Source organism: Xenopus tropicalis, chromosome 2, assembly GCF_000004195.4.
Source record: "Xenopus tropicalis strain Nigerian chromosome 2, UCB_Xtro_10.0, whole genome shotgun sequence".
NCBI lineage: Eukaryota > Metazoa > Chordata > Amphibia > Anura > Pipidae > Xenopus > Xenopus tropicalis.
The window spans coordinates 147,557,237-147,568,101 of NC_030678.2; the positions used below are offsets into that span (position 1 = coordinate 147,557,237).

A 10,865-nucleotide genomic window follows, 5' to 3' on the forward strand; every position below is an offset into this window, starting at 1 on the left:
TCATTGTTATTTGCATAGACCAGCGTTTTTCAACCGCTGTTCCGCGGCACACTAGTGTTGAGATGTTGCCTGGTGTGCCGTAGGTGAAGACAAGACTCCCCCGGTCCCCTCTGGGACACCTTCCACTTCCTGGCTCCATGATGCCCGGAAATCGTCACTGCCTGTGACGTCATCCGGCATCGGATCCAGGAGGGCGGAGCAACCAGAGAGGAGAGGCAGCACTATCCTGCCCTGGCACAACCCGACCGGGGGGAGCAACTGCCCAGGCCCTGCCCCGACAGACCAGATCCACCAGGGGCCAGGCCCATGCACAGCCGCCCTACTCCCCACCGGAGGACAATCCTGGGACACCCCTGGATGCCGCAGCCTGACATGTAAGAAAACAATTAATAATAATATATATATAAAATTTTTGTGTGTATAAAAAAAAAATAAAAAATCAGTGGGGGGGGTGGGTTTGTGGAGAAAATGTCCCGGAAAATACTTTCTTTGTGTTTATTTGATTCCTATTCAAGAGAATTACTTTATATATAGTCAATATAGGCACAGAGTTAAATTTTTTAATGGTGGTGTGCCTCGTGATTTTTTTCATGAAACAAGTGTGCCTTTGCCCAAAAAAGGTTGAAAAACACTGGCATAGACAAACAGCATTATGGGATACTACATTGAGGAAACTTGAAGCTTAAAGAAACATAAAGCAGGGGAAAGCAGAGCAATAAAAAGTATGAGATTGTGCTTAAGGGCAAGGGCACACTGGCATATTGTCAGCTTGCGGATAAGCGCAGGCTCCCGTACGCTTACAAAAATCTTATTATTGTGCCTGCACCCAGTAGCATTGAATCCACCTGGTTGCAGGTATGTGATATCTGCCAACAACTGCCAAATCTAAAATAATTTTTTAAGCGCACAGATGTATTGTCAGCCTAGACTTATCCACAGGCTGATAATATGCCAGTGTGCCCTTGCCCTAAAGGAAAACTATACCCCCACAATGAACACTTAACCAACAGATAGTTAATATCATATTAAGGAGCCTATTAAAGAACTTTACCAAACTGCAATATATATAACAGTAAATATTGCCCTTTTACATCCTTTCCCTTGAGCCGCCATTTAGTGATGGGCTGTGTGCTCCCTCAGAGATCAGCTGACAGGGAATAATGCCGCTCTGACTGTAACAGGAAGTAGTGTGGGAGCAAAAGGCAGAACTTATACACTGTCTATTAGTTGGCTGATGGGGCCTAGCATGAGCTGTATGCAATATATTTTTATAGAGACCTACACTGTTGCCAGGTATAGTTTTCCTTAATAACAAGGAAGATGAGAAAGCTGCAAAAATATTTTTTCTCTTAAATCAAAATAGGCAGCCCTGCTGTGTACAAATGTGTATTATCTTCTAGCATCTTCACTACCATATTTATAGACTGGTTTTAGTCAGCTTTATCTCATCTGTACTGCCTTTACATGCTTTATTTAGTGCAACTTTAGCTGCAACTGAAAAGGCAAGTAGAGAAAAGTCAAAGTGAGTGGCCCTATTTATGTTTTCCTTTGGAGCCACCAGCAGTCCAACACTGACCAGAGATGGCCGGCACTGGCCCAAAAGAATAACATATAGAAACTAATTTAGCTGCATGAAGTAATGCAGATCATTCATAGCTGAGAGGTGGCAACTGCAAAATGTGAAAGGTAGGAGGGTGTTCCAAGAAACCCTAGTGATATTGGCAAATCAGCTCTGTAATATATATTATAGACATAAGGCTTATTCACAGTAAACAGAAAATGAAGGCAAAAATACAGTTCAGCCAATAAATGTAATTTTATATAATTTAATTCCACACTTACAATAAAAAACCTATTTCATTAAATTAACTTCTCAATATGGTTGGCTATTGCCTGTCTATTGCACTACTGACATTTATAATGGACTTACATAATGGTCATTAAGCATTCTTCTTTCTAGAGAGAACTGTACCACATATATTCTCACCTCTCAGTAACTACAGTGCTGTTTGGATGCGTAGGCACAGGTTTCTGGGTCGGCACCGATGGACTCTGACCACCAACGGTTCTGTACAGCTGCGTGTGCACAGTGCTGTGTAATTGGGCTTGACTTGCTTTAGGCACAGGATGGTGCAATTGTACTGGAGGGATTTGACTCTCTATAGAATTGTCTGTCTGCACCAGCTGACTCTGGGTATGGACCGTACTATATGGCTTTACTGATGAATTGTTTACACTTACAGAACTGTGAGATTGGACCATTTTTTGTTGAGGCCGATCTGTTTCTGTAAGTGCAAATGCTGTGGTCACAGGTGTCTGATCCTCTGAAATGTGGGTGTGATTAGGAGAATGTGGATATGAATTGGTGATCTGCCTGGCTACACAGTTGCCCGTCTGTGGTTCAGAGGGCAGTGCAGTGTTATGTACCTCTTTACTTGTGTTTTGTGTATGGTTGGAGATGTCTGATTGGTCAGGTGAACTCTTTGTGTTGACTGGATTGTTTGTTGGAAATGTCAGGCTGTGTGTGGGCACATTGTCTTGTGCTTGTCCACGTTCATCCAGTGAGTGCAGCTGGCCATGCCCTTGTACAGCCAAACTCATATGTTGGCTACTTCCATTTAACTGCACAGACGGACTGGACAACTGTGCAGTATGGCCTGTTTGGGAAGATGGACTGTGTGTTGGGGATGCAGGGCTTGTTTGACCCAAAGGCTGACTTTGAAAAGCTGCGTTCTGTGTGTTCATGGCTGGGTTGTGCGAGGGAGATGTAGGACAGATTTGCCCCTGACTATGATTTCGAAGCACTGGATTCTGTACATGTACAGACAGGCTTTGTGTGGGGGAAGTAGAACACGTTTGCCCCTGACTGTGGCTTTGAGGAGCTAGATTCTGTATGTGTACAGATGGAGCTGATCTGAGGGCTGTAGAGTCTGTTTGCCCCTGATTATGGCCTGGAAGAGTTGGACTGAGTGTAGGGGATGTAGGACTTGTTTGTATAACACTATGGCCCTGAAGGGTGGGATTCTGCACATTTACAAGGTTATTTGTCTGCACAGAATGGCAGTAAGTATTTATGGGAGTACTTGCATGCACAGGATTTTGTGGATACACAAAATTATCTGCTTGCACTGATCTATGGATGTGCATGTTAATATCTGAAGGATTAGCGGGGCTTCTTGGTATGTGAGCGACCATGGGTGCATTTGGGTGCGGAGGGCTCCCTTGGGTAGTAGAGTTGGCATGTACAATAGCAGAGGAGCTGACAGCCGGTCCTGTCTCGAGGTGCTTATGCAGCTGCAATGTTGGAGCATTTAACTTCATGGCACGTTCACTGGGCTCTGTAGGGGAAAAGGTAACATGCATGTACTTGAATTAGTCAGCTATGAAAGCAAGGAAATGATAGTAACTATTGCCTCTACATTCATCTCTAGGAAAACCCACCGGCAACAACTGAAACAGCATTGATTCGTTCTTGTGTAATCAGAGCAAAATGGGCACAAGTACGTTCTGTGGCCCAGTGTAGACAAATGAGCCAAAGCCGACATCTCACTCAACACTAAGACCCAGAACATTTTGTAAATAACCATGTCAAATCTTAAAATATTGTTTGAAATGAGCAAATATATTCTCACCATACTAACAGCCGCAAACTCACAGTGCACAAACCTTAACTGACTGCACCAAAGTGAAGCTGTAGAAAAGAAGATCTGCTTTAAACTTCCACAGGTGATTCTGAACCAGTATTTTTTTCACCCAAAAGGAGGGGGAAAAAGGATTTTAACCCCAGGAATTGTGGGCTGTAGCATGGAAATGTTATGTGTTTAGCGCTGAGCACAGATCCTACGTACAAACCTCTGAGAGATGTGATGACACCAAAAGAAAGAAAAATCTTTTTAAAATCACATTGTACTGTTTGTATGTACCATAGACCGAATGCGCAGCAGTTTTGTTGTAAGATTGCTTTTTTTAAAAAAAATGTATACATTTTTTTTTAAATGCATTTTTTTATTCCACTAAATAGTGCAGAACAGTGCGGAATGGTTCCATTTACCACCAATGGGCCCCCACGACAGATATCTGCCCAAAAATGATTCAGCTATTGTAGATGGCTAAATTGTGCAATGAACTGCTTGTCATGCAAATTCACCAAATATCATATAATATATAAATGGGGCTGTCACACATGAGGCATAGGCAAACTTGCAGTACTTCGACTTTACATACCCAGCCCCATGAAATCCTCCATGATGCCTTTTTAGTAATGCTTATAGAAAAGATAGGGTTGTTTCAGACTCCTCTATAGAAACATTGGAGTAATATTCCTTAACAGTTGGAAGTGGGAGGATTAGTGCCTCAGCCTGGACCATATACCGGACTTGGAAAGTTCTGATTATTATAAGACGATGCTGGGGAAACATCTGAGACCGCATAGAGATTTGTCACCGGAAGACATGTTGGTCATCGTGCGAAGAATATACAGTTTATTCATATATATGTAAACTTCCACGCCAGTGTTTAACTTAAACCTGTGCATTCCCATGCAATGAAACTTCCTGAGAATTAACAAAATGGGAAAATTACATTATTGCACCCATTTGTGTAATGTAACATGCTGAGGTGCTGAATCACTGGAAATATATCTACAGTGGGGGCACTTGCAATATATATCCCATTGCAACCCTAGTTAAATCAGAGGTTCTGACTTAGGTCTGACTCCCTTGGGTCCCAGATAGGGGGTCACAGGTTACGTAGTTAATTTAAGTTGAAAAAAGACCAAAGTCATTCAATTTTAACCCCTCCAAACAAACCCCAGTGCACATACATACACATACTTATACAGACCTAGCTATACACACACACATATATTGGTTGGACATCCCTGAATTATATATATATCTTCCACTGAACAAGTTTTTCCCATCAGACTAGGGTCCCTTCTTTCCTGCGAGTCCTAAGCGCCTTTTTCTGTAACTTTGGCCCTGGTTGTGATTTTGGCTAAAGCTTGTGGAATGTATAGGACGTGTGAGCTGCATGGTTCCGGAACGACACCAAGTCATTGCTGTGGAGATGATCCCAAACAAACCTTAATGTTTTCCTGGCTACGTAACTGAAGGAAGTTGTTCGGGAGGTGCAGCGGGCTACACAGATTTCACTAAAGCTTTCAATAATTTGTCCCCGGGGGACTTGCATATAATGATGGAAGCCTGAGAATGACTCATAAAACACACAGATGAAGAAATAAATTGGTCCAGAGATTGGCATATAGAGAATTTATATGGAAAATGAGTTTATATTGAGGAAGGGAGGGGGAGCAGAGTGGCTAAATCGTGGCATGGGCTCCATTCAACACTTTCTCCCTTACATAGACACTATCAACTGCAATTATTCTACAATAACTGGCCTTCTCTATTCCAAATGTGGCATTTCTAGCATCATATTAAACCCCCTGAATGATTAAACTCACTGCACTATGGGGGGGGGGGGGAATTAAATAATACATGCAAACTTTGCTCCAGGTCTTGTAATCCAATCCTTGGATTGCATTTGTCTGCTGCATTAACAAATGATAGGAAACATATGATTGGTTGCTATTGTTAAATAGATCTGGGCAAACTTTTACCCTGTCTCATATCACCTTTTCCTTCAGATTTTTAAGCAGGGCCCCCGATACCTTCTGTATCAGCCAATATTTCCATGTAATTTGTATGTTCAGTGTACACACTCTTATACTGCACATCACTGTGGTATATGTTGGTGCTTTTTTTTAGCCTCTTGTACAGTATTCATTTATTCAGCCATGACCCAATCAGTCAGCTATGGTTGCCACCTTTTTAAAAAAATAATAATTACCAGCAGGCAGGGGGGCGGTGACAAAAGGGGGCAGTCTGTGATGCAGAAGGGGCAGGACAATGAGGAGCAATGACTTAAAGGGGTAGAGATACAATATCACAGACGGCTCCTACAAAAGAGAAAAGGTACTTTTCCAATGGATCTGGGGGGATCAAGGGATTAAGTGGATGGGCCAGGGTCTGAACTTAAGGGTATTACAAATTTTCCCAAAACGATATTGCCAGTAAATCTGTAATACCAGCACGGCCTTGGCAGGTGTTTTACCAGCTAGGTAGGTAAAGGTGGCAACCATACATTCTGCAGGGTCAAACTTCGGGCTGCTTAATATAAACAGTATTTGGTTCTTAGCTGACAAAACATCACTTGCTAATATAAAAGGAGGGCCCTGCCATTCCTAGGAGATGTTTCATTCACACACTATTTCCCTACATTATCTATATAACAATATTTGACTTAAGTGTAAGGCTGAAAGCTGCATGGCTGCTGTGTCCCCTGCCATTGGATCTGGTTACGTAATGGAAAGGGCCCTGCCTCACAAAGAACTGGAACCAGTATAAGACATTCTTTGTTTCCCTGCCCTTGGCACAAAGATCTCCTGCAACTCAGTACTAATTAAAGGGGCACTCGTATCAGATCAGGGTTGAATGTCTCCAGATTTCAAGGTTCACAGTTAAAGTGACTTAGAAAAGTCAGAAAATGTGAATTTTATATTCTTGGGGCACATTTATCAAAGTACGATTGGGTCCGAATGGGAAAAAAATCCTATTTTTTCTAATTTATAGAGTTTTGTGTATTTTCCATAATATTTTAATTAATTTATGTGACTGTTTCGTGCTTTGCGTCAATTTGTGCAACAAAATCGTATTTGTCACAATGGCTACGAAAGTTTTAAAATTCATTCAAGCTTCGGTATCGTGACTTTCCTTGGGCCAGTTTGGAGCTGCAGAGTGCCATTGAGCCCTATGGGAGACTTTCCTTGGGCCGGGTTGGAGCTGCAGAGTGCCATTGAGCCCTATGGGAGGCTTTCCTTGGGCCGGGTTGGAGCTGCAGAGTGCCATTGAGCCCTATGGGAGACTTTCCTTGGGCCGGGTTGAAGCTGCAGAGTGCCATTGAGCCCTATGGGAGACTTTCCTTGGGCCGGGTTGGAGCTGCAGAGTGCCATTGAGCCCTATGGGAGACTTTCCTTGGGCCGGGTTGGAGCTGCAGAGTGCCATTGAGCCCTATGGGAGACTTTCCTTGGGCCGGGTTGGAGCTGCAGAGTGCCATTGAGCCCTATGGGAGACTTTCCTTGGGCCGGGTTGGAGCTGCAGAGTGCCATTGAGCCCTATGGGAGGCTTTCCTTGGGCCAGGTTGGAGCTGCAGAGTGCCATTGAGCCCTATGGGAGACTTTCCTTGGGCCAGGTTGGAGCTGCAGAGTGCCATTGAGCCCTATGGGAGACTTTCCTTGGGCCAGGTTGGAGCTGCAGAGTGCCATTGAGTCCTATGGGAGACTTTCCTTGGGCCAGGTTGGAGCTGCAGAGTGCCATTGAGCCCTATGGGAGACTTTCCTTGGGCCAGGTTGGAGCTGCAGAGTGCCATTGAGCCCTATGGGAGACTTTCCTTGGGACGGGTTGGAGCTGCAGAGTGCCATTGAGCCCTATGGGAGACTTGCCTTGGGCCAGGTTGGAGCTGAAGATTGCCATTGAGCCCTATGGGAGACTTTCCTTGGGCCAGGTTGGAGCTGCAGAGTGCCATTGAGCCCTATGGGAGACTTTCCTTGGGCCAGGTTGGAGCTGCAGAGTGCCATTGAGCCCTATGGGAGACTTCCCTTGGGCCAGGTTGGAGCTGCAGAGTGCCATTGAGCCCTATGGGAGACTTTCCTTGGGCCAGGTTGGAGCTGCAGAGTGCCATTGAGCCCTATGGGAGACTTCCCTTGGGCCAGGTTGGAGCTGCAGAGTGCCATTGAGCCCTATGGGAGACTTTCCTTGGGCCAGGTTGGAGCTGCAGAGTGCCATTGAGCCCTATGGGAGACTTTCCTTGGGCCGGGTTGGAGCTGCAGAGTGCCATTGAGCCCTATGGGAGACTTTCCTTGGGCCGGGTTGGAGCTGCAGAGTACCATTGAGCCCTATGGGAGACTTTCCTTGGGCCGGGTTGGAGCTGCAGAGTGCCATTGAGTCCTACGGGAGACTTCCAAAATCATGCACTGAAAGTTCAATGCCAGAAAGTTTTCTGTGCCGTTTACGATCGTTTGGATAAGAAAATTTTGTAACTTTCAGATCGTACCACGATATTTTTGTACCACCACGATACGAATTTGCATGCAATTAACGCACATGAGAAATTATCGTTATTAATACAAATTTTTGCCAATCATACTTAAAAACATCCGAAATTCGGATTTTGATAAGTGTGCCCCTTAATCTCAAGAAAAAAGTCTCATATCACATATTTAACTAATACATTTAAAGAAATAACATCAGTGTATCATTTCCCTTTAACCTGGGTTTACACTTCTAAATTCATGATGAATAATCAGAAGGAAGATCAGTCTCAGCAGTCAGGCAGCCACACATGGGCCCAAGCTTTCAGCATTAGCGGGCTGATCTAATGGACTATAAGGGAATGAGCCCCAGGCAGTCCTGTGCCAGCCAATGACTCATACATGAAGGGTAGGTAGCCACTAGTTGGTTTGGTTGCCACTTCAATGTAAAGAGCTGTGTAACTTGCTGGGTCTATATAAATAAATGTTAATGATACAATGGCATTGTTTTTATCACCTTCTCTTCCTAAGCAAGCATTTCGGGCAACTAGCAGTGGTTGTTGGGTGACCCTTGCCACTATTCACATGAATGGGAACATATAGGGTGAGTTTGATATTTAATCCTTGCCATAATTATCTTTGAGGCACAGGGCAAAAATGCCCAAAATGTACTTCTTCCAACTCTCTTTGTGTCCACAAGAAAAGCCGGAAAGTGCTAGTAATGTCCCTTGTAAAGCAATTGTAGCTTAAAAACCAATGATGCATTCAGGCTCTTGTTCAACTGGCCAAATTCTTCTTGGGAGCTGGAGTGATGATTACTGCTTGAATTGGTCCTTCACATCAGGCCAAGGGCCGTCCTGCTGTTCCAGATAGTGGAACTGATTAGATCCAGCAGAGAGCAAAGGGTTGTTTCACCTTTAGCCTTACTAACAGCCCCTCTTTCAGCAGCCAATGTGACACCTCCACCTTCTGTCCCATTTGTATTCCTTCATTCCGTTGCCTTTGCCCCTCCCAATTTTCAGCACATCTGTGTCCCATTCCTTTATAGCCACGCTCCTCATATGTTTGCCATTATTCTCCTTTCACAAGATCAGTAACTCGTACATTATATATCGGAATTTATGTATTCCCTGCTGCAAAGTATAAGTGTAACAGTGCTGACCTCTTATATCCTTATATTTTAGAGTAAGGCCCACATTCATTTTTTTTTATAATTCATGAGCTTTAATGAGTTATGTTACCCAGGTGATACTATTAAGCACCCATTATAACCGATTACATCCTTAGGAACAGTTTACAATGTAAAAATGAAAGTGGGTAAAATAGAGTGCGCAAAATAAAAAATATTTCTAATATAGTTAGTTAGACAAAAATGTATTCTATAAAGGCTGGAGTGAGCAGATGTCTAAAATAATAGCCAGAACACAACTTCTTTACAGCTCTCTAGGCTGTTAGCAGCCAGTAACCAATCAGTGACTTGAGGGGAGGCCATATGGGACATAACTGTTCAGTTATTTTGCATTTGAATCTGACCTGCGTGCTCACAAACTAATTGAACAGTTATGGCCCATGTGCCACTGACTAACTAACAGGTTAGAGAGCTGAAAGCAGGAAGTAGTGTTCTGGCTATTATGTTAGACATCTGCTAATTCCAGCCTTTATGGATTACATTTTTGCTATTAGAAATATACAGTCTCATTTTTACAGAGTTCCTTTTCCTTTAAGGGCCATTTATAAGGACGTTTACAGCTTATTCATAACTCTTGTCCATATTGTGGATTTGCCATTTGTCCTGAGCACAAATGATTAGGAATCCCCTGAATAGACGCACTATTAGAGATAAATGAGAAAGGATTAGGCCACAGTGCAGGTAGGAGCACTTGTGCAGGAGAGGCCACTCTGTAACAGAACTGAACTCAGAGGCTTCATTCCATGATATTAGGGATGAAGGTGATTTATTGTTCCCACAGAGAGAAACATCAGGCAAATACTCAGTTTCTTTTAACAATAATAATTATAATGATTACGAGAAACTTGAACAAAATGTTGTCTTTGTGCGTTTTGGTTTCTCTCGGAGCACAAAGAATAAATAAATAGCAGTATTGTGGGGTGGCAGGGAGACAGGATTCTCTGTTAGTTGGGAAACTGCTTTACCACAGAGCCGATTAGCAGTCTCAGGTCACGCCTATTCCATGTGCATCCTGATTGTGGCTCCAACACTCACCAACACAGGCCAGAAGTAAAGGGCAACTAACTATAATTTCAGGAGAATTTTTAGACAGTAGCAGTACCTGAGGCTGAAGCCATGTGTACCAATGATTTGCAGCAGGGCGCTGGAACTTTCATTTGGTGCCACACGTATGACTTTCCCAGAAGCCACTCTCGGGTCACCTGGCACTGTCTAGCTTGCTAACAAAATAAAAAAATATTTGCAATATAGTTAGTTGGGCAAAAATGTAATCTATAAAGGGTGGGAGTGAGCAGATGTCTAACATAATAGCCAGAACTCTACTTCCTGCTTTCAGCTCCTAACCTCTTAGTTAGTCAGTGACTTTAGGGGGGGGCACATGGGCCATAACTGTTCAGTTAGTTTGTGAGCACGCAGGTCAGATTCAAATGCAAAATAACCAAACAGTTATGTCCCATATGGCCCCCCCATCAAGTCACTGATTGGCTACTGACTGCTAACAGATTAGAGAGCTGTAAAGGAGTAAGTAGAGTTCTGGCTATTATGTTATACATCTGCCCACTCAAGCCTCTATAGATTACATTTTTG

At 43.5% G+C, this 10,865-nt stretch overlaps 1 protein-coding gene across 2 annotated transcripts in view; it reads right to left on the minus strand.

The window, feature by feature from the left end:
- The window catches only part of tns2 (tensin 2), a 71,550-nt gene that overhangs the window by 9,780 nt on the left and 50,905 nt on the right, over window positions 1-10,865 (minus strand). For both annotated transcript variants that reach the window (XM_002936643.5, XM_012957861.3), the window contains exon 19: window positions 1,988-3,338. In XM_002936643.5, coding sequence (XP_002936689.3) covers window positions 1,988-3,338 — 1,351 coding nt within the window. The remainder of the gene's footprint in view (window positions 1-1,987; window positions 3,339-10,865) is intronic.